Here is a 24620-nt window from a genome sequence, read left to right as displayed (position 1 = left end):
GAATAGAGGACAGAGAAGAGGCAAAGCAGTGTTAGGATGCATCTGTTCCATACAGACAATTAGAGCTGAGAATAGAGGACAGAGAAGAGGCAAAACAGTGTTAGGATGCATCTGTTCCATACAGACAATTAGAGCTGAGAATAGAGGACAGAGAAGAGGCAAAGCAGTGTTAGGATGCATCTGTTCCATACAGACAATTAGAGCTGAGAATAGAGGACAGAGAGGCAAAGCAGTGTTAGGATGCATCTGTTCCATACAGACAATTAGAGCTGAGAATAGAGGACAGAGAGACAAAGCAGTGTTAGGATGCATCTGTTCCATACAGACAATTAGAGCTGAGAATAGAGGACAGAGAAGAGACAAAGCAGTGTTAGGATGCATCTGTTCCATACAGACAATTAGAGCTGAGAATAGAGGACAGAGAAGAGGCAAAGCAGTGTTAGGATGCATCCATCCCATACAGACAATTAGAGCTGAGAATAGAGGACAGAGAGACAAAGCAGTGTTAGGATGCATCTGTTCCATACAGACAATTAGAGCTGAGAATAGAGGACAGAGAAGAGGCAAAGCAGTGTTAGGATGCATCCATCCCATACAGACAATTAGAGCTGAGAATAGAGGACAGAGAAGAGACAAAGCAGTGTTAGGATGCATCTGTTCCATACAGACAATTAGAGCTGAGAATAGAGGACAGAGAAGAGACAAAGTAGTGTTAGGATGCATCCATCCCATACAGACAATTAGAGCTGAGAATAGAGGACAGAGAGACAAAGCAGTGTTAGAATGCATCCATTCCATACAGACAATTAGAGGTGAGAATAGAGGACAGAGAAGAGACAAAGTAGTGTTAGGATGCATCCATCCCATACAGACAATTAGAGCTGAGAATAGAGGACAGAGAAGAGACAAAGCAGTGTTAGGATGCATCTGTTCCATACAGACAATTAGAGCTGAGAATAGAGGACAGAGAAGAGACAAAGTAGTGTTAGGATGCATCCATCCCATACAGACAATTAGAGCTGAGAATAGAGGACAGAGAAGAGGCAAAGCAGTGTTAGGATGCATCTGTTCCATACAGAAAATTAGAGCTGAGAATAGAGGACAGAGAAGAGACAAAGCAGTGTTAGGATGCATCTGTTCCATACAGACAATTAGAGCTGAGAATAGAGGACAGAGAAGAGGCAAAGCAGTGTTAGGATGCATCCATCCCATACAGACAATTAGAGCTGAGAATAGAGGACAGAGAGACAAAGCAGTGTTAGGATGCATCTGTTCCATACAGACAATTAGAGCTGAGAATAGAGGACAGAGAAGAGGCAAAGCAGTGTTAGGATGCATCCATCCCATACAGACAATTAGAGCTGAGAATAGAGGACAGAGAAGAGACAAAGCAGTGTTAGGATGCATCTGTTCCATACAGACAATTAGAGCTGAGAATAGAGGACAGAGAAGAGACAAAGTAGTGTTAGGATGCATCCATCCCATACAGACAATTAGAGCTGAGAATAGAGGACAGAGAAGAGACAAAGCAGTGTTAGGATGCATCTGTTCCATACAGACAATTAGAGCTGAGAATAGAGGACAGAGAAGAGACAAAGTAGTGTTAGGATGCATCCATCCCATACAGACAATTAGAGCTGAGAATAGAGGACAGAGAAGAGGCAAAGCAGTGTTAGGATGCATCTGTTCCATACAGACAATTAGAGCTGAGAATAGAGGACAGAGAAGAGACAAAGCAGTATTAGGATGCATCTGTTCCATACAGACAATTAGAGCTGAGAATAGAGGACAGAGAAGAGACAAAGCAGTGTTAGGATGCATCTGTTCCATACAGACAATTAGAGCTGAGAATAGAGGACAGAGAAGAGACAAAGCAGTATTAGGATGCATCCATCCCATACAGACAATTAGAGCTGAGAATAGAGGACAGAGAAGAGACAAAGCAGTGTTAGGATGCATCTGTTCCATACAGACAATTAGAGCTGAGAATAGAGGACAGATAAGAGGCAAAGCAGTGTTAGGATGCATCCATCCCATACAGACAATTAGAGCTGAGAATAGAGGACAGAGAAGAGGCAAAGCAGTGTTAGGATGCATATGTTCCATACAGACAATTAGAGCTGAGAATAGAGGACAGAGAAGAGACAAAGTAGTGTTAGGATGCATCCATCCCATACAGACAATTAGAGCTGAGAATAGAGGACAGAGAAGAGACTGGAGTGAACTAATCCTGCTTGGGCCAAGTCATGTTTTTCCCTCAAACCTAATAAGATTGGCATTAGCCCACATCTTTCCATGGAATCCCTGTTCTCCTTCTCCTTGCTCTTCCTCTGCTCTGTGTCTGTGTCCCAAATGGTACCCTATTCCCTATAGGGTGCATGGGCTCTGGTCAAAAGTAGTGCACTATGCAGGGTGTCAATTGGAATGCAACCTGTGTGTACAGTGCAGAGGGTTTATCTGATCCTGGGGAGGGGGACAGTCAGTCAGTCACAGCAGACAGATTAACATTTCTAGCCTTCTCTAAGTGGATGATGACTCTCCTAGTTAGTACTCACTAAGTTGACAGCCACCTGTTGCCCCTCACAGCAGAGCAGAGTCCCTCACAGCAGAACAGAGTCCCTCACAGCAGAACAGAGTCCCTCACAGCAGAACAGAGTCCCTCACAACAGAGTAGCTTGATGTATGTTCTGTAGACAAGGTGGTCACTGATCAACAGCTAGTCGAGTCACTAAGACCACTTTGGGAGCAAAACATTTTAGCAGCCTCCTTCTTGCAAGCACAGAGAAATGTAAGTTTTAGATGTAATTTCATACAGTTCTACACATTTTGCCATGGGGTGTTGAAAAATGTTGCAGTATTAAAGCAAGTTTGTTGCAAATCTATTCATTTTGCCAAAAGGTGGAGAGAAATGTTTTTAATGCTGTTTTTAATATGATATGCAAGTGATTAAACCATGATTACTACGCTTAGATATCTGGTCGCTAGACTGACTTACCAATCTAAAAACTGTTAGCTGAAATGGACTAATCGAATGACTGTCAGTGACTGACTTAACAAGAGAGAAAACTGCTGATGCACAACCACATTTCCAAATGTCACCTTGTGTATTCTACTATCCTAACTCTCAACAGTAAGTTGAGACCCTCCTGAGTTCCCGGTCTTCAAAAGGCTGCCAGTTGGCCATCCCTGCTCTATATGGTTTCTATCTGTACACTCATTAAACCACCTTCGATATGATGGAATCTATGACACAGAAGTCCCCTGGAGCAAAGTCAGTTAACTAACAGTAAAAGCCAACATGTACGATACTGTTTTAAATTACAAAATGAAAGTGCCAGGAAATAATAGGAAGATAGGAGCGCTTCACATTAAATAAATCCACATTGTACTCAGCATGCACAAACAGGGCCTAGGTTAGGTTCACCTGGCAGGCTGGGCTAGACTAGAGCTGTCTGTACTCAGCATGCACAAACAGGGCCTAGGTTACGTTCACCTGGCAGGCTGGGCTAGACTAGAGCGGTCTGTACTCAGCATGCACAAACAGGAACTAGGTTAGGTTCACCTGGCAGGCTGGGCTAGACTAGAGCGGTCTGTACTCAGCATGCACAAACAGGGCCTAGGTTAGGTTCACCTGGCAGGCTGGGCTAGACTAGAGCGGTCTGTACTCAGCATGCACAAACAGGGCCTAGGTTAGGTTCACCTGGCAGGCTGGGCTAGACTAGAGCGGTCTGTACTCAGCATGCACAAACAGGGCCTAGGTTAGGTTCACCTGGCAGGCTGGGCTAGACTAGAGCGGTCTGTACTCAGCATGCACAAACAGGGCCGAGGCAGGTTAGGTTCACCTGGCAGGCTGGGCTAGACTAGAGCGGTCTGTACTCAGCATGCACAAACAGGAACTAGGCAGATTAGGTTCACCTGGCAGGCTGGGCCAGACTAGAGTGTTCTTGCCTCATGTCTCATGTCTTGCCAATAGTTAAAAGACAGTATTTTTAGGGCTCGAAAAAAAACTCCCAGTAAAAATAAATAAAATCAAGTGGAGTTTCCTAATGTTTCCATGATACATATCATGCAAGCAGCAGGTATAATGGATTAGCAGAGAAAATGACTGCCATAGTTTCTGAAAATCATAGCCTGGATTTCACACGGCATTTCAAAGTTATAACGCCTACATCCTTGTCTTGGTACACTTAAATAACACTTTTGAAAAAGGCCAAATTAAAATCCAACAGCTTGTGGCTTAATGGCTTTTCCAGGTTAACCCTGCTGAGTTATTTTAGCCCTGGCAGCCTGGAGAGGAGAGGAGGAGGAGGCCCTGTGTGTCTGCAGGAGAGAGCCACGTGCACTCCTCTCCATGGTCTCTGTCAGTGTCTGTATCTCAAATGGCACTCTATTCACTACACAGTTCACTACATCTGGGCCCTGGTCAAAAGTAATGCACTATATAGAGAAGACGCAACCAGAGTCAACGTGCAGCAGCCTGCAGCACTGCCTTGCTGCCAACCTGCACAGAACAGAGCACCTTGGTATATGGGCACACAAGGATCCCCAGAGCACAGACAAGCTCTGACTCATCATTAAGTGAAGCAGGCTGGACGTGTTTGTATTATAATACTTATTAAAAACAATTATGTACTTAAATGTATTACACACAACCTATGAATGCACTGTTTCACTTTGCTACTGCTGTTGAATGTGATGTGGAAGGCAGGTTTGAGTCAGTTTTAGACTGGGACATAACTGGGCTAGTCTCTCACTAAGTATAATTTAAACCAGTATTTTAGAGCAGTTAACTCTCTCTCTCTCTCTCTCTCTCTCTCTCTCTCTCTCTCTCTTTCTCTCGCACACGCACGCACGCACGCACACACACACACACACACACACACACACACACACACACACACACACACACACACACACACACACACGCACGCACACGCACGCACACGCACACACACACCTCTCCAAGGCCGAAAGGTCAGGTAATAGAGGTTCATAATAGAGGCTGGTGTGTCTGAGAGACAGGACAGGACTTCAAGATATATCAGGAGGTGTTCCCAACTAAACACAGTATTAACATCCACATGGAAACAGTGAGCTCAACACAGAAATATACAAAGAAGTGGAAAGACCGTGACCCAAACAATAGCTTTGACTGATTTACTAAGTGTGTGTGTGGGTGTGTGTGGGTGTGTGTGTGTGTGTGTGTGTGGGTGTGGGTGTGTGTGTGTGTGTGTGTGTGTGTGTGGGTGTGGGTGTGTGTGTGTGTGCGCAGGCCTATAATCACTCTACTCATTTCCTCTCATTATGAGGCCTGTTTTATTGACGCAGGAATCAAGCGTGGATCACGTTAAAACAAGGCCATAAAACATGATGGAGGGAGAGGGAAACGTCTCTAAAACAACCAACATAACAACCTCTACACTTTCCTCACTCTCCCAGAGGGTTTCATCTTTTCAGATTCATCAGCCGATGCAGTGGAACACAGTGGAGAAGTGGCAGACGATATAATGATGATATAGAGTAGTTGATTGCACAGTGACTTTGGCTCTTTAGAAATACCATGTCCACTACATATGCAAAAGTATGTGGACACCCCTTCAAATGAGTGGATTTGGTTATTTCAGCAACACCCGTTGCTGACAGGTCTATAAAATGGAGCACACAGCCATGCGCTCTGTAAATTCCAGATTAGGCAATGTATTATTATTATGTTTTATAATTATGTATTATTATAATAATAAATTATTATTAATAGTATGTATTATTATTATATATTATTAGTGTTATTATTATTATAATAAATTATTATTAATATTATGTATTATTATGTATTATAATATATTATTATTATTATTACTATTATTAGTGCTATACATTATTATTATTGTATATTAGTGTTATTATTATTTATTATTATTTGTATTATTATTATGCATTATTATTACTATTATTATTACCGCTATATATTATTATTATGTATTATTGTTATATGTTAGTAGTCTTATTAGGTATTAATATTATATATTAGTATTATTATTATTAGTATTATTATTAGTATGTATTATTACTATTATTATTATCTATTACTATTATTATGTATTATAATTGTTATTATGTATTATTACTTTTATTATTAGTATGTATTATTACTATTATTATTATCTATTACTATTATTATGTATTATAATTGTTATTATTATGTATTATTACTTTTATTATTAGTATGTATTACTATTACTATGTATTATTACTTATATTATTATTATGTATTATTATTATATATTAGTATTATTCTTAGATATTAATATTATATATTAGTATAATTTATTAGTATGTATTATTATTATGTATTATTATATATATTACTATCATTATGTATTATTACTTTTATTATTACTATGTATTATTACTTTTATTATTATTATGTGTTATTATTACTATGTATTATTACTTGTATTATTATTATGTATTATTACTTTTATTATTATTATGTGTTACTATTATTATGTATTATTTGTTTTATTATTATTTGTATTATTATGTATTATTTGTATTATTATGTATTATTGGTATTATTATGTATTATTTGTATTATTATTATGTATTACTATTATTATGTATTATAATTTTTATTACTAGTATAATTATGTATTATTATTATGCATTATTGTTATGTATTATTCTTATGTATTATTCTTTTGTATTACTATTATTATGTATTCTAATTTGTATTATTATTATTATGTATTATAATTTGTATTATTATTATTATGTATTCTAATTTGTATTATTATTGTTATGTATTATTATTAATATTTTTATTCTTATTTATTATCACTATTATGATGTATTATCATAATTATGTATTATTATTATGAATAATCATTATTATTGTTAATATGCATTATTATTTGTATTATTATTATTATGTCATGTATTATTTACTGTACCTAGCAGCTGGGAGTGATAGTGCGATAGTTTTCAATCATCCAATAAGAAGTCAAACAGAGACTATATATTCTAATGAGATGTGCAGGTGATGCAGCAGAGGTTGACATTAGCAACATTGTCTGACTCCAGATACCTCCGCATTTTACAGTCACAACTTAAATACCCACAGTGCTTCCAAATGAAAAGACAATGCTTCAAAATAAAAAGTGTTTCACTCACCGATACAAGCGTGAACTCTGACAGATAACTGTGTCCGGAGGATGATGCTGTGCTTCTTGCCTCTTCTGATGAGAAAGACAGACAGACAGAGAGAGAGAGAGAATGAATTTTAATAACATTGTTCCACAACACAGTGACCCTATGTAAATGAGTTACATTTGATGTTAAAAATAAATTTGTCTGAATTGACATTTTAAAAAGCATACAGAGTAAAAGCTCATTTTGGTTGGAAAACTGTTTCCTGCAATTTAACCTTAAGGACCTCATATTCTTGGAGCCCAGGTTTCTAAACTGAAGACATAATACTGGAATGGGAGGTTATGAACGAAGTCTCCAGTTGTGACAGCCAGGCGTGTACATAGCCTACACTGTATCAATAAACTCTCCACATGGTCTGATGCAGAGAGGTATGGACATAGACATAAACATCAACACTCTGGGTAAACTCCTTTCAGAGGGCTAGATCTAATCACTGTGTAGGAGACAAGCTTTCACAGGGCAAGATCTAATCACTGTGGAGGAGACAAGCTTTCACAGGACTAGATCGAATCACTGTGGAGGAGGCAAGCTTTCACAGGGCTAGATCTAATCACTGTGGAGGAGACAAGCTTTCACAGGGCTAGATCGAATCACTGTGGAGGAGGCAAGCTTTCACAGGGCTAGATCTAATCACTGTGGAGGAGACAAGCTTTCACAGGGCTAGATCTAATCACTGTGGAGGAGACAAGCTTTCACAGGGCTAGATCGAATCACTGTGGAGGAGGCAAGCTTTCACAGGGCTAGATCTAATCACTGTGGAGGAGACAAGCTTTCACAGGACTAGATCTAATCACCGCGGAGGAGGCAAGCTTTCACAGGGTTAGATCTAATCACCGTGGAGGAGGCAAGCTTTCACAGGGCTAGATCTAATCATTGTGGAGGAGACAAGCTTTCACAGGGCTAGATCTAATCACTGTGGAGGAGACAAGCTTTCACAGGGCTAGATCTAATCACTGTGGAGGAGCCAAGCTTTCACAGGGCTAGATCTAATCACTGTGGAGGAGCCAAGCTTTCACAGGGCTACATAAAATCACTGTGGAGGAGACAAGCTTTGACAGGGCTAGATCGAATCACTGTGGAGGAGACAAGCTTTCACAGGGCTAGATCTAATCATCGTGGAGGAGGCAAGCTTTCACAGGGCTAGATCTAATCACTGTGGAGGAGACAAGCTTTCACAGGGCTAGATCTAATCACTGTGGAGGAGGCAAGCTTTCACAGGGCTAGATCTAATCACTGTGGAGGAGACACGCTTTCACGGGGCTAGATAAAATCACCGTGGAGGAGGCAAGCTTTCACAGGGCTAGATAAAATCACTGTGGAGGAGGCAAGCTTTCACACGGCTAGATCTAATCACCGCGGAGGAGGCAAGCTTTCACAGGGTTAGATCTAATCACCGTGGAGGAGGCAAGCTTTCACAGGGCTAGATCTAATCATTGTGGAGGAGACAAGCTTTCACAGGGTTAGATCTAATCACTGTGGAGGAGACAAGCTTTCACAGGGCTAGATCTAATCACTGTGGAGGAGCCAAGCTTTCACAGGGCTACATAAAATCACTGTGGAGGAGACAAGCTTTGACAGGGCTAGATCGAATCACTGTGGAGGAGACAAGCTTTCACAGGGCTAGATCTAATCACTGTGGAGGAGACAAGCTTTCACAGGGCTAGATCGAATCACTGTGGAGGAGGCAAGCTTTCACAGGGCTAGATCTAATTATCGTGGAGGAGGCAAGCTTTCACAGGGCTAGATATAATCACTGTGGAGGAGACAAGCTTTCACAGGGCTAGATCTAATCACTGTGGAGGAGACAAGCTTTCACAGGGCTAGATATAATCACTGTGTAGGAGGCAAGCTTTCACAGGGCTAGATCTAATCACCGTGGAAGAGGCAAGCTTTCACAGGGTTAGATAAAATCACTGTGGAGGAGGCAAGCTTTCACAGGGCTAGATCTAATCACCGTGGAGGAGGCAAGCTTTCACAGGGCTAGATCTAATCACTGTGGAGGAGACAAGCTTTCACAGGGCTAGATCTAATCACTGTGGAGGAGACAAGCTTTCACAGGGCTAGATCTAATCACTGTGGAGGAGACAAGCTTTCACATGGCTATATCTAATCACTGTGGAGCAGGCAACCTTTCACAGGTAACCGTAGTGGTAAAATGCTACTCAATACTATGCTACCCTGAATACACTTGAGTTACCATGAACAGAACTTACGTATAAATATTTAGCAGCAAGGGATACTAAATTATCTAGTTTCACACTTGTCTTTATCCAAATCCTCTCCTCCCCCAAAGCAATACCATGACAACAATGTCTGTTGAGGGACAACAGAGGAGGCAATAGAGGAGAGAACTAAAGGGGGTGTCACCAATGTCTCCCAGGTCTCCAGAGGTCACCAAGAGGGTGTTCAAATACACAGAGATCGACTCCGCCTCCCATCTCCATGGAGACAAGGTCATACCCCCTGTCAACAACAACACAACGTCCCCAGTGACAATCTTAAACAAGGACAACAAAAACATCTATGACAGAATTGTGACAAACAGTGCTATGGGGGTTTGTAGATGAGAGCCATCCTGAGGATGACAGCCCTCACAATCTGGAAGAAAATGTTGAAATCAACCAGCAGGAGAAGCGTGCAGACAACCCCTACACAGACATAACACCAGACACCACCGTAGCAGGCCCAACAGATAAGTCCAAGCGGTACACACAAACACACACAAACACGCAAACACATACACACACAAGCACAGCAGGTAGGCTTGCACAAACGCCCTGTCCGATTCAGCTCTGTAACAAACACCCTTTTGTGTGGCCCTCACAATGGAAGTATGATGCTCCATTCAGTCTGCAGTGGCCCAGTGCCAACAGTAGAGGGTCACCATTAGAGACATTAGAGACAATCCACCAGCACTGGACCACACTGAGAGCAGACTGAAGTAGGCCCTGGGGCCAGACTGAAGTAGGCCCTGGGGCCTGGGGGCAGACTGAAGTAGGCCCTGGGGCCCGGGTGCAGACTGAAGTAGGCCCTGGGGCCCGGGTGCAGACTGTAGGCCCTGGGGCCCGGGTGCACGCTCAACCCTGTGGACCCTGCAGTGCACAATCATCTGCACTAACATTATAGAGAGGGGGAGAGAGAGAGAGAGAGAGACAGAGACAGAGGGAGAGAGAGAGAGAGACATAGAGAGAGAGAGAGAGAGAGAGAGAGAGAGAGAGAGACAGACAGAGAGAGACAGAGACATAGAGAGAGAGAGAGAGACAGAGACAGAGGGAGAGAGAGACAGAGGGAGAGAGAGAGAGACAGAGAGAGAGAGAGAGAGAGAGAGAGGGAGAGATAGAGAGAAAAAGAGAGAGAGAGAGAGACAGAGAGAGAGAGAGAGAGAGACAGAGGGAGAGAGAGAGAGAAAGGGAGAGTGGGAGCAAGAGAGAGAGAAAGAGAGAGAGACAAAGAGAGAGAGAGACATAGAGAGAGGAGAGAGAGAGAGAGAGAGAGAGAGAGAGAGAGACAGAGAGAGAGAGAGAGACATAGAGAGAGAGAGAGAGAGAGAGACATAGAGAGAGAGAGACAGAGAGAGAGAGACATAGAGAGAGAGAGACATAGAGAGAGAGAGAGAGAGAGAGAGAGACCAGAGACATAGAAAGAGAGAGAGAGAGACATAGAGAGACATAGAGAGAGAGAGAGAGAGAGAGAGAGAGAGAGAGAGACTGAGCATGAGAGAGAGAAAGAGGGAGAGATAGATAGAGAGAGAGAGAGACATAGAGAGAGACAGAGAGAGAGAGACATAGAGAGAGAGACATAGAGAGAGAGACATAGAGAGAGAGGGAAAGAGAGAGAGAGCGAGAGAGAGAGAGAGCATGAGAGAGAGAAAGAGAGAGAGACGAAGAGAGAGAGAGAGAGCAGCACCTAGATCTTCTACACAGATTCTACCAGACCTGGGCCCTGACAGTAAATCTCAGTAAGATCAAAATAATGTTCTAAAAAAGGTCCAGTCACCAGCACCACAAATACAAATTCCATCTAGACACTGTTGCCCTAGAGCACACAAAAAAACTATACATACATTGGCCTAAACATCAGCGCCACAGGTAACTTCCACAAAGCTGTGAACGATCTGAGAGACAAGGCAAGAAGGGCATTCTATGCCATTCAAAGGAACATAAAATTCGACATTAGGATCTGGCTAAAAATACTTGATTCAGTTATAAAACCCATTGCCCTTTATGGTTGTGAGGTCTGGGGCCGCTCACAAACCAAGAATTCACAAAATGGGACAAACACCAAATTGAGACTCTGCATGCAGAACTCTGTAAATATATCCCCCCGTGTACAACGTAGAACACCAAATAATGCATGCAGAGCTAATGATCAAAATCCAGAAAAGAGACATTAATTCTATAACCACCTAAAAGGAAACGATTCCCAAACCTTTCATAACAAAGCCATCACCTACTGAGAGATGAACCTGGAGAAGAGTCCCCTAAGCATGCTGGTCCTGGGCCTCTGTTCACAAACTCAAACAGACCCCACAGAGCCCCAGGACAGCAGCACAATTAGACCCAAATCAAATCATGAGAAAACAAAAAGATAATTACTTGACACATTGGAAAGAATTAACAAAAAAACTAAGCAAACTAGAATGCTATTTGGCCCTAAACAGAGAGAACACAGTGGCAGAATACCTGACCACTGGCTGACCCAAACTTAAGAAAAGCTTTGACTATGTACAGACTCAGTGAGCATAGCCTTGCTATTAAGAAAGGCCGCCGTAGGCAGACCTGGCTCTCAAGAGAAGACAGGCCATGTGCACACTGCCCACAAACTGAGGTGGAAACTGAGCTGCACTTCCTAACATCCTGCCAAATGTATGACCATATTAAAGACACATATTTCCCACAGACGACACAGACCCACAAAGAATTTGAAAACAAACCCGATTGTGATAATCTCCTGGGTGAAATATCACAGTGTGCCATCATCCCATATCTACTGGGTGAAATACCACAGTGTGACATCACAGCAGCAAGATTTGTGACCTGTTGCCACAAGGAAAGGGCAACCACTGAAGATCAAACACCATTGTAAATACAACCCATATTTATGTTTATATATTTTCCCTTTTGTACTTTAACCATTTGCACATCGTTACAACACTGTATATACAAAATATAACATTATTTTATTTTTTGTATTTATTAATCACCTTTACTTAACCAGGTAGGCCAGTTGAGAACAAGTTCTCATTTACAACTGCGACTCGGCCAAGATAAAGCAAAGCAGTGTGACAAAAACAACAACACAGAGTTACACATAAACAAACGTACAGTCAATAACACAATAGAAAAAAGAAAATAAAAAAAATAATAATAATTTTTGTACAGTGTGTGCAAATGTAGAAGAGTGGAGGTAAAGGCAATAAATAGGCCATAGAGGCGAAATAATTACAATTTAGCATTAACACTGGAGTGATAGATATGCAGATGATGATGTGCAAGTAGAGATACCAGGGTGCAAAAGAGCAAGACGATAAATAATAATATGGGGATGAGGTAGTTGGGTGTGCTATTTACAGATTGGCTGTGTACAGGTACAGTGATTGGTAAGCTGCTCTGACAGCTGATGCTTAAAGTTAGAGAGGGAGATAAGTCTCCAGCTTCAGTGATTTTTGCAATTCGTTCCAGTCATTGGCAGCAGATAACTGGAAGGAAAGGCGGCCAAAGAAGTACTGGCTTTGGGGATGACCAGTGACAGTGGGGCTGTCATGACAAAACGGATGGCACTGTGATAGACTACATCCAATTTGATGAGTAGAGTGTTGGAGGCTATTTTGTAAATGACATTGCTGAAGTCAAGGGTCGGTAGGATAGTCAGTTTTACGAGGGTATGTTTGGCAGCACGAGTGAAGGAGGCTTTGTTGCGAAATAGGAAGCCGATTCTAGATGTCATTTTGGATTGGAGATTCTTAATGTGAGTCTGGAAGGAGAGTTCATAGTCTAACCAGACACCTAGGTATTTTTAGTTGTCCACATATTCTAAGTCAGAACCGTCCAGATTAGTGATGCTAGGCGGGCGGCAGGTGAGGGCAGCAGTTGGTTGAAGAGCATGCATCAAGTTTTACTAGCATTTAAAGGCAGTTGGAGGGCACAGAAGGAGGGTTGTATGGAATTGAAGCTCGTTTGGAGGTTTGTTAACACAGTGTCCAAAGAAGGGCTAGATGTATATAAAATGGTGTTGTCTGCGTAGAGGTGGATCAGAGAATCACCAGCAGCAAGAGCGACATCATTGCTATATAGAGAGAAAAGAGTCGGCCCGAGAATTGAACCCTGTGGCACCCCCATAGAGACTGCCAGAGGTCCAGACAACAGGCCCTCCGATTTGACACACTGAATTATATCTGAGAAGCAGTTGGTGAACCAGGCGAGGCAATCATTTGAGAAACCAAGGCTAAGAATGCAGTGATTGACAGAGTCGAAAGCCTTGGCCAGGTCGATGAAGACAGCTGCACAGTACTGTATTTTATAGATGGCGGTTATGATATAATTTAGGAACTTGAGCGTGGCTGAGGTGCACCCATGACCAGCTCAGAAACCAGATTGCATAGTGGAGAAGGCACGGTGGGATTCGAAATGGTAGGTGATATGTTTGTTAACTTGGGTTTCAAAGATTTTAGAAAGGCAGGGCAGGATGGACATACAGTGCCTTGCGAAAGTATTCGGCCCCATTGAACTTTGCGACCTTTTGCCACATTTCAGGCTTCAAACATAAAGATATAAAACTGTATTTTTTTGTGAAGAATCAACAACAAGTGGGACACAATCATGAAGTGGAACGACATTTATTGGATATTTCAAACTTTTTTAACAAATCAAAAACTGAAAAATTGGGCGTGCAAAATTATTCAGCCCCCTTAAGTTAATACTTTGTAGCGACACCTTTTGCTGCGATTACAGCTGTAAGTCACTTGGGGTATGTCTCTATCAGTTTTGCACATCGAGAGACTGAATTTTTTTCCCATTCCTCCTTGCAAAACAGCTCGAGCTCAGTGAGGTTGGATGGAGAGCATTTGTGAACAGCAGTTTTCAGTTCTTTCCACAGATTCTCGATTGGATTCAGGTCTGGACTTTGACTTGGCCGTTCTAACACCTGGATATGTTTATTTTTGAACCATTCCATTGTAGATTTTGCTTTATGTTTTGGATCATTGTCTTGTTGGAAGACAAATCTCCGTCCCAGTCTCAGGTCTTTTGCAGACTCCATCAGGTTTTCTTCCAGAATGGTCCTGTATTTGGCTCCATCCATCTTCCCATCAATTTTAACCATCTTCCCTGTCCCTGCTGAAGAAAAGCAGGCCCAAACCATGATGCTGCCACCACCATGTTTGACAGTGGGGATGGTGTGTTCAGCTGTGTTGCTTTTACGCCAAACATAACGTTTTGCATTGTTGCCAAAAAGTTCAATTTTGGTTTCATCTGACCAGAGCACCTTCTTCCACATGTTTGGTGTGTCTCCCAGGTGGCTTGTGGCAAACTTTAAACAACACTTTTTATGGATATCTTTAAGAAATGGCTTTCTTCTTGCCACTCTTCCATAAAGGCCAGATTTGTGCAATATACGACTGATTGTTGTCCTATGGACAGAGTCTCCCACCTCAGCTGTAGATCTCTGCAGTTCATCCAGAGTGATCATGGGCCTCTTGGCTGCATCTCTGATCAGTCTTCTCCTTGTATGAGCTGAAAGTTTAGAGGGACGGCCAGGTCTTGGTAGATTTGCAGTGGTCTGATACTCCTTCCATTTCAATATTATCGCTTGCACAGTGTTCCTTGGGATGTTTACAGCTTGGGAAATCTTTTTGTATCCAAATCCAGCTTTAAACTTCTTCACAACAGTATCTCGGACCTGCCTGGTGTGTTCCTTGTTCTTCATGATGCTCTCTGTGCTTTTAACGGACCTCTGAGACTATCACAGTGCAGGTGCATTTATACGGAGACTTGATTACACACAGGTGGATTGTATTTATCCTCATTAGTCATTTAGGTCAACATTGGATCATTCAGAGATCCTCACTGAACTTCTGGAGAGAGTTTGCTGCACTGAAAGTAAAGGGGCTGAATAATTTTGCACGCCCAATTTTTCAGTTTTTGATTTGTTAAAAAAGTTTGAAATATCCAATAAATGTCGTTCCACTTCATGATTGTGTCCCACTTGTTGTTGATTCTTCACAAAAAAATACAGTTTTATATCTTTATGTTTGAAGCCTGAAATATGGCAAAAGGTCGCAAAGTTCAAGGGGGCCGAATACTTTCGCAAGGCACTGTAGGTCTATAACAGTTTGGATCTAGAGTGTCTCCCCCTTTGAAGAGGGGGATGACCGCGGCAGCTTTCCAATCTTTGGGGATCTCAGACAATACAGAAGAGAGGTTGAACAGGCTAGCAATAGGAGTTTCAACAATTACGGTGGATCATTTTAGAAAAAGAGGGTCCAGATTGTCTAGCCCAGCTGAATTGTAGGGATCCAGATTTTGCAGCTCTTTCAGAACATCAGCTGACTGGATTTGGGTGAAGGAGAAGCGGGGGGTGCTTGGGCAAGTTGCTTCAGTGGGTGCAGAGCTGTTGGCCTGGGCGTTTTGGAATTAGTGCTACAGGATGCAAATTTCTGTTTGAAAAAGAAAGTCTTAGCTTTCCTAACTGACTGTGTATATTGGTCCCTAACTTCCCTGAAAAGTTGAATATCGCGGGGGCTATTCAATGCTAATGCAGTACGCCACAGTATGTTTTTGTGCTGGTCAAGGACAGTCAAGTTTGGGGAGAACCAAGGGCTATACCTGTTCTTAGTTCTACATTTTTTGAGATGGTGAGGAAAGTACTTTCAAAGAGCAACCAGGCATCCTCTACTGACGGGATGAGGTCAATATCCTTCCAGGATGGCTGGGCCAGGTCGATTAGAAAGACCTGCTTGCTGAAGTGTTTTAGGGAGCATTTGACAGTGATGAGGGGTGGCCGTTTGACCACAGACCCATTACAGAGGCAGGAAATTAGGCAGTGATCACTGAGATCCTGATTGAAGACAGCAGAGGTGTATTTAGAGGGCAAGTTGGTTAGGATGATATCTAAGAGGGTGCCCATGGTTACAGATTTTTAAAAGTAGAAGCTTGAATTGTTTGGGCACAGACCTGGATAGTATGACAGAACTCTGCAGTAGATTGCAACTCCGCCCCCTTTGGCAATTATTTCTTGTCGGAAAATGTTGCAGTTGGGGAAGGAGATTTCTGGATTTTTGGTGTCCTTCCTAAGCCAGAATTCAGACATGGCTAGCACATCTGGGTTGGCAGAGTGTGCTAAAGTAGTGAATAAAGCAAACTTATGGGGGAGGCTTTTAATGTTAACATGCATGAAACCAAGGCTTTTACGGTTACAGAAGTTAACAAATGAGAGCGCCTGGGGAATGGGAATGGTGCTGCGGGCTGCAGGGCGTGGGTTAACTTCTACATCACCAGGGGAACAGACGAGGAGTAGGATAAGGGTACGGCTAAAGGCTATAAGAACTGGTCGTCTAGTGCGTTCAGAACAGAGAGTAAAAGGAGCAGATTTCTGGTCATGGAAAAATAGATGTACAGACAAGGGTATGGTAGGATGTGAGTACATTGGAGGTTAAACCTAGGCATTGAGTGATGATGAGAGAGGTTTTGTCTCTAGAGGCAACAGTTGAGCCAGGTGAGGTCACCGCATATGTGGGGGGTTGAACAAAAGGGCTATCTAAGGCATATTGGGCAGGGCTGGGGGCTCAACAGTGAAATAAGACAATTATCATTAACCAAAACAGCAATAGACAAGGCATATTGACATTAGGGAGAGGCATGTGTAGTAGAGGTCGACCGATTAGGATTTTTCAACGCCGATACCGATACCGATAATTGGAGGACCAAAAAAGCCGATACCGATTAATCGGCCGATTTAAAAAAAATACAAAAATGTATTTGTAATAATGACAATTACAACAATACTGAATTAACACTTATTTTAACTTAATATAATACATCAATAAAATCAATTTAGCCTCAAGTAGATAATGAAACATGTTCAATTTGGTTTAAATAATGCAAAAACAAAGTGTTGGAGAAGAACGTAAAAGTGCAATATGTGCTATGTAAGAAAGCTAACGTTTCAGTTCCTTGCTCAGAACATATGAAAGCTGGTGGTTCCTTTTAACATGAGTCTTCAATATTCCCAGGTAAGAAGTTTTAGATTGTAGTTATTATAGGACTATTTCCCTCTATACCATTTGTTTTTCATTAACCTTTGACTATTGGATGTTCTTATAGGCACTTAAGTATTGCCAGAGTAACAGTATAGCTTCCGTCCCTCTCCTCGCTCCTCCCTGGGCTCGAACCAGCAACACAACGACAACAGCCACCACATCGAAGCAGCGTTACCCATGCAGAGCAAGGGAAACAACCACCCCAAGGCTCAGAGCGAGTGAAGTTTGAAACGCTATTAGCGCGCCCTAACTAGCCAGCCATTTCACGTCGGTCACACCAGCCTCATCTCGGGAGATGATAGGTTTGAAGTCATAAATAACGCAATGCTTGACGCACAACGAAGAGCTGCTGGCAAAACGCACGAAAGTGCTTTTTGAATGAATGTTTACGCGCCTGCTTCTGCCTACCACCGCTCAGTCAGATACTTAGATGCTTGTATGCTCAGTCAGATTATATGCAACACAGGACACGCTAGATAATATCTAGTAATATCATCAACCATGTGTAATTAACTAGTGATTATGATTGATTGTTTTTTATAAGATAAGTTAAATACTAGCTAGCAACTTACCTTGGCTTACTGCATTTGCGTAACAGGCAGTCTCCTTGTGGAGTGCAACGAGAGCAAGGCAGGTCGTTATTGCGTTGGACTAGTTAACTGTAAGGTTGCAAGATTGGATCCCCCGAGCTGACAAGTGAAAAATCTGTCTTTCTGCCCCTAAACGAGGCAGTTAACACACCGTTCCTAGGCTGTCATTGAAAATAAGAATGTGTTCTTAATTGACTTGCCTAGTTAAATAAAGATTAAATAAAGGTGTAAAGGTGATTTCCGATTATTATGAAAACTTGAAATCGGCCCTAATTAATCGGCCATTCCGATTAGTCGGTCAACCTCTAATGTGTAGCCAAGTGATCATAGGGTCCAATGGGTAGCAATTGGTGAATCAGAGAGCCAATTCAGTAGTCGCTACGCTAGGCGAGCTGGAGACACGGCGATTCAAAAGAGGTATTGTAGCCAAAGAATTGGCTGGTGGACTTCTTTGGCTAGCTGGGAGATGGGCCTAGCTCAAGGATAGCTCAAGGCTAACTGGTGCTTGCTTCGGGACAGAGACGTTAGCCAGGAGTAGCCACTCGGATTGCAGCTAGCTAGCTGCGATGATCCGGTGTAAGGGTTCAGAGACTGCTACGCCATTTTGGAACTTCTGTGAGTGTAATGTTTACTGTTCATTTTTATTGTTTATTTAACTTTTGTGTATTATCTACTTCACTTGCTTTGGCAATGTTGACATATGTTTCCCATGCCAATAAAGCCACTTGAATTGATTTGAGAGACAGAGAGACAAAGAGAGAGCGAGAGCGAGAGCGAGAGATAGAGGGAAGAGAGAGAGAGAGGGGGAGGGATCGAGGGAGGGAGGTAACATTACCCTTCACAGACATACAAGCCACCAACATCCTCCAATCCTCCCCCCACGGCAGTTTTCAGTACAAGACTTTGACAAGCAGACAACAGCAGGTCAGACTCACACACATATGGCAGAGGCTGTGTGAGCTCACTGTTTATCAGATAAAATCCCCACCAACAGACAGAGGCTGTGTGAGCTCACTGTTTATCAGATATAATACCCACCAACAGACAGAGGCTGTGTGAGCTCACTGTTTATCAGGTATAATACCCACCAACAGACAGAGGCTGTGTGAGCTCACTGTTCATCAGATATAATACCCACCAACAGACAGAGGCTGTGTGAGCTCACTGTTCATCAGATATAATACCCACCAACAGACAGAAGCTGTGTGAGCTCACTGTTTATCAGATATAATACCCACCAACAGACAGAGGCTGTGTGAGCTCACTGTTCATCAGATATAATACCCACCAACAGACAGAGGCTGTGTGAGCTCACTGTTTATCAGATTTAATACCCACCAACAGACAGAGGCTGTGTGAGCTCACTGTTTATCAGATATAATACCCACCAACAGACAGAGGCTGTGTGAGCTCACTGGATATAATACCCACCAACAGACAGAGGCTGTGTGAGCTCTGTTTATCAGGTATAATACCCACCAACAGACAGAGGCTGTGTGAGCTCACTGGATATAATACCCACCAACAGACAGAGGCTGTGTGAGCTCTGTTTATCAGGTATAATACCCACCAACAGACAGAGGCTGTGTGAGCTCACTGTTAATCAGATATAATACCCACCAACAGACAGAGGCTGTGTGAGCTCACTGTTTATCAGATATAATACCCACCAACAGACAGAGGCTGTGTGAGCTCACTGTTTATCAGATATAATACCCACCAACAGACAGAGGCTGTGTGAGCTCACTGTTTATCAGATTTAATACCCACCAACAGACAGAGGCTGTGTGAGCTCACTGTTTATCAGATATAATACCCACCAACAGACAGAGGCTGTGTGAGCTCACTGTTTATCAGATATAATACCCACCAACAGACAGAGGCTGTGTGAGCTCACTGTTTATCAGGTATAATACCCACCAACAGACAGAGGCTGTGTGAGCTCACTGTTTATCAGATATAATACCCACCAACAGACAGAGGCTGTGTGAGCTCACTGTTTATCAGATATAATACCCACCAACAGACAGAGGCTGTGTGAGCTCACTGTTTATCAGATATAATACCCACCAACAGACAGAGGCTGTGTGAGCTCACTGTTTATCAGATATAATACCCACCAACAGACAGAGGCTGTGTGAGCTCACTGTTTATCAGATATAATACCCACCAACAGACAGAGGCTGTGTGAGCTCACTGTTTATCAGGTATAATACCCACCAACAGACAGAGGCGACACAGAAGCAACATCTGTCACCGTTGGATTGGGCCCGTGCTGCCTGTGGAATGAGACGGGAGCAGAGAGGAATTGAATCCTCTGATGTTGGAGGCTGAATTCAGGGCCAGGCAGTAGAAACCAGATACCTTTTGTAATGAACTTCAGCTTTCTCTCTCGTCCTGCAAACTGCAACTCTATCCTCATTATTACTAACCGTGACCTGCATCATCCCCCGCTGCCACAGCCGACACAGGCCAACGTGCTCATTATCAGATTAAACAGAGGTGCACGCAATATGTGAGAGACATTTAGGCACTCGTTAGCTGTTACCAGTCATAATATGAAACAGGATAACAACATATAAGTGCAACATGGTTGATATGATGATGCATGTGACCTACTACAGCAGAAATCATTCTTAGTTCTGAGAGTTAGAATGTCAACACTGAGATGGACTGAACCAGAAAATTCATATGGTTAATATAATTTGTTCAGATCAAACCAAATGTATTTTTTATAAAGCAGATGTCACAAAGTGCTTTACAGAGAAGAAGAAGAAGCACAGTCGCCATGAAAAACTCCTTAGAATGAAGAAACCTATGAAGAAACCTATGAAGAAACCTATGGAGAAACCTATGAAGAAACCTATGGAGAAACCTATGAAGAAACCTAGGAAGAAACCTATGGAGAAACCTATGAAGAAACCTATGAAGAAACCTATGGAGAAACCTATGAAGAAACCTATGAAGAAACCTATGAAGAAACCTATGGAGAAACCTATGGAGAAACCTATGGAGAAACCTATGGAGAAACCTATGAAGAAACCTATGAAGAAACCTATGGAGAAACCTATGAAGAAACCTATGGAGAAACCTATGAAGAAACCTAGGAAGAAACCTATGAAGAAACCTATGGAGAAACCTATGGAGAAACCTATGGAGAAACCTATGAAGAAACCTATGGAGAAACCTATGAAGAAACCTATGGAGAAACCTATGAAGAAACCTATGAAGAAACCTAGGAAGAAACCTATGGAGAAACCTATGAAGAAACCTATGAAGAAACCTATGGAGAAACCTATGGAGAAACCTAGGAAGAAACCTATGGAGAAACCTATGGAGAAACCTATGAAGAAACCTATGAAGAAACCTATGGAGAAACCTATGGAGAAACCTAGGAAGAAACCTATGGAGAAACCTATGGAGAAACCTATGAAGAAACCTATGAAGAAACCTATGAAGAAGCCTATGAAGAAACCTAGGGACGATCATGATTCATATTCAAAATACACTTTGACTATAAAATAACAAACGTTTGATGAGCAACCATCTCACCATCATACACTTCTCTAGAGAACTTTCTCAAGAACCCGTGTTTTGTCCAAGAACACCATTTAACAGAAAATAACTGATCCTACAACACCATTAATCGTAAAAAAACTGATCCTAACAACACCATTAAACAGAAAAGAACTGATCCTAACAACACCATTAAAAAGAAAATAACTGATCCTAACAACACCATTAAACAGAAAAGAACTGATCCTACAACACCATTAAACAGAAAATAACTGATCCTACAACACCATTAAAAAGAAAATAACTGATCCTAACAACACCATTAAACAGAAAAGAACTGATCCTACAACACCATTAAACAGAAAATAACTGATCCTACAACACCATTAAAAAGAAAATAACTGATCCTAACAACACCATTAAACAGAAAATAACTGATCCTACAACACCATTAAACAGAAAATAACTGATCCTACAACACCATTAAAAAGAAAAAAAATTATCCTAACAACACCATTAAACAGAAAATAACTGATCCTACAACACCATTAAACAGAAAATAACTGATCCTACAACACCATTAAACAGAAAATAACTGATCCTAAAACACCATTAAACAGAAAATAACTGATCCTAACAACACCATTAAACAGAAAAGAACTGATCCTAACAACACCATTAAACAGAAAATAACTGATCCTACAACACCATTAAACAGAAAATAACTGATCCTACAACACCATTAAACAGAAAATAACTGATCCTAACAACACCATTAAACAGAAAAGAACTGATCCTAACAACACCATTAAACAGAAAATAACTGATCCTAACAACACCATTAAACAGAAAAGAACTGATCCTAACAACACCATTAAACAGAAAATAACTGATCCTACAACACCATTAAACAGAAAAGAACTGATCCTAACAACACCATTAAACAGAAAATAACTGATCCTAACAACACCATTAAACAGAAAATAACTGATCCTACAACACCATTAAACAGAAAAGAACTGATCCTAACAACACCATTAAAAAGAAAAAAAATGATCCTAACAACACCATTAAACAGAAAATAACTGATCCTACAACACCATTAAACAGAAAAGAACTGATCCTAACAACACCATTAAACAGAAAATAACTGATCCTACAACACCATTAAACAGAAAAGAACTGATCCTAACAACACCATTAAAAAGAAAAAAAATGATCCTAACAACACCATTAAACAGAAAATAACTGATCCTACAACACCATTAAACAGAAAAGAACTGATCCTAACAACACCATTAAAAAGAAAAAAAATGATCCTAACAACACCATTAAACAGAAAATAACTGATCCTACAACACCATTAAACAGAAAAGAACTGATCCTAACAACACCATTAAACAGAAAATAACTGATCCTACAACACCATTAAACAGAAAGAACTGATCCTAACAACACCATTAAACAGAAAATAACTGATCCTACAACACCATTAAACAGAAAAAAAATGATCCTAACAACACCATTAAACAGAAAAGAACTGATCCTAACAACACCATTAAACAGAAAATAACTGATCCTACAACACCATTAAACAGAAAAAAAATGATCCTAACAACACCATTAAACAGAAAAGAACTGATCCTAACAACACCATTAAACAGAAAATAACTGATCCTACAACACCATTAAACAGAAAAAAAATGATCCTAACAACACCATTAAACAGAAAAGAACTGATCCTAACAACACCATTAAACAGAAAATAACTGATCCTACAACACCATTAAACAGAAAAAAAATGATCCTAACAACACCATTAAACAGAAAAGAACTGATCCTAACAACACCATTAAACAGAAAATAACTGATCCTAACAACACCATTAAACAGAAAATAACTGATCCTACAACACCATTAAACAGAAAATAACTGATCCTACAACACCATTAAACAGAAAATAACTGATCCTACAACACCATTAAACAGAAAAGAACTGATCCTAACAACACCATTAAACAGAAAATAACTGATCCTAACAACACCATTAAACAGAAAATAACTGATCCTACAACACCATTAAACAGAAAATAACTGATCCTACAACACCATTAAACAGAAAAGAACTGATCCTACAACACCATTAAACAGAAAATAACTGATCCTAACAACACCATTAAACAGAAAATAACTGATCCTACAACACCATTAAACAGAAAAGAACTGATCCTACAACACCATTAAACAGAAAAAAAATGATCCTAACAACACCATTAAAAAGAAAAAAAATGATCCTAACAACACCATTAAACAGAAAATAACTGATCCTACAACACCATTAAACAGAAAAGAACTGATCCTACAACACCATTAAACAGAAAATAACTGATCCTACAACACCATTAAACAGAAAATAACTGATCCTACAACACCATTAAACAGGAAAAAAATGATCCTAACAACACCATTAAACAGAAAATAACTGATCCTACAACACCATTAAACAGAAAATAACTGATCCTACAACACCATTAAACAGAAAATAACTGATCCTACAACACCATTAAACAGAAAATAACTGATCCTACAACACCATTAAACAGAAAATAACTGATCCTACAACACCATTAAACAGAAAAGAACTGATCCTACAACACCATTAAACAGAAAATAACTGATCCTAACAACACCATTAAACAGAGAAAACAACAGCTACTCCTCTCTCCTTTCTACCACCATGACCAGCAGCTACTCCTCTCTTCTTTCTACCACTATGACCAGCAGCTACTCCTCTCTCCTTTCCACCACTACGACGAGCAGCTACTCCGCTCTTCTTTCTACCACTATGACCAGAAGCTACTCCTCTCCCCTTTCTAACACCATGACCAGCAGCTACTCCTCTCTTCTTTCTACCACTACGACCAGCAGCTACTCCTCTCCCCTTTCTAACACCATGACCAGCAGCTACTCCTCTCTTCTTTCTACCACTACGACCAGCAGCTACTCCTCTCTCCTTTCTAACACTATGACCAGCAGCTACTCCTCTCTCC

At 41.1% G+C, this 24620-nt stretch overlaps 1 protein-coding gene across 2 annotated transcripts in view; it reads right to left on the bottom strand.

The window, feature by feature from the left end:
- fhod3b (formin homology 2 domain containing 3b) overlaps positions 1-24620 on the bottom strand; it is a 247317-nt gene that overhangs the window by 197105 nt on the left and 25592 nt on the right. For both annotated transcript variants that reach the window (XM_036965704.1, XM_036965706.1), the window contains exon 3: positions 7171-7235. In XM_036965704.1, coding sequence (XP_036821599.1) covers positions 7171-7235 — 65 coding nt within the window. The remainder of the gene's footprint in view (positions 1-7170; positions 7236-24620) is intronic.

Source organism: Oncorhynchus mykiss, chromosome 3 (genome assembly GCF_013265735.2).
Source record: "Oncorhynchus mykiss isolate Arlee chromosome 3, USDA_OmykA_1.1, whole genome shotgun sequence".
NCBI lineage: Eukaryota > Metazoa > Chordata > Actinopteri > Salmoniformes > Salmonidae > Oncorhynchus > Oncorhynchus mykiss.
Note: the sequence above shows the minus strand (reverse complement) of the source record. Positions and strands in the feature narration are given on the sequence as shown.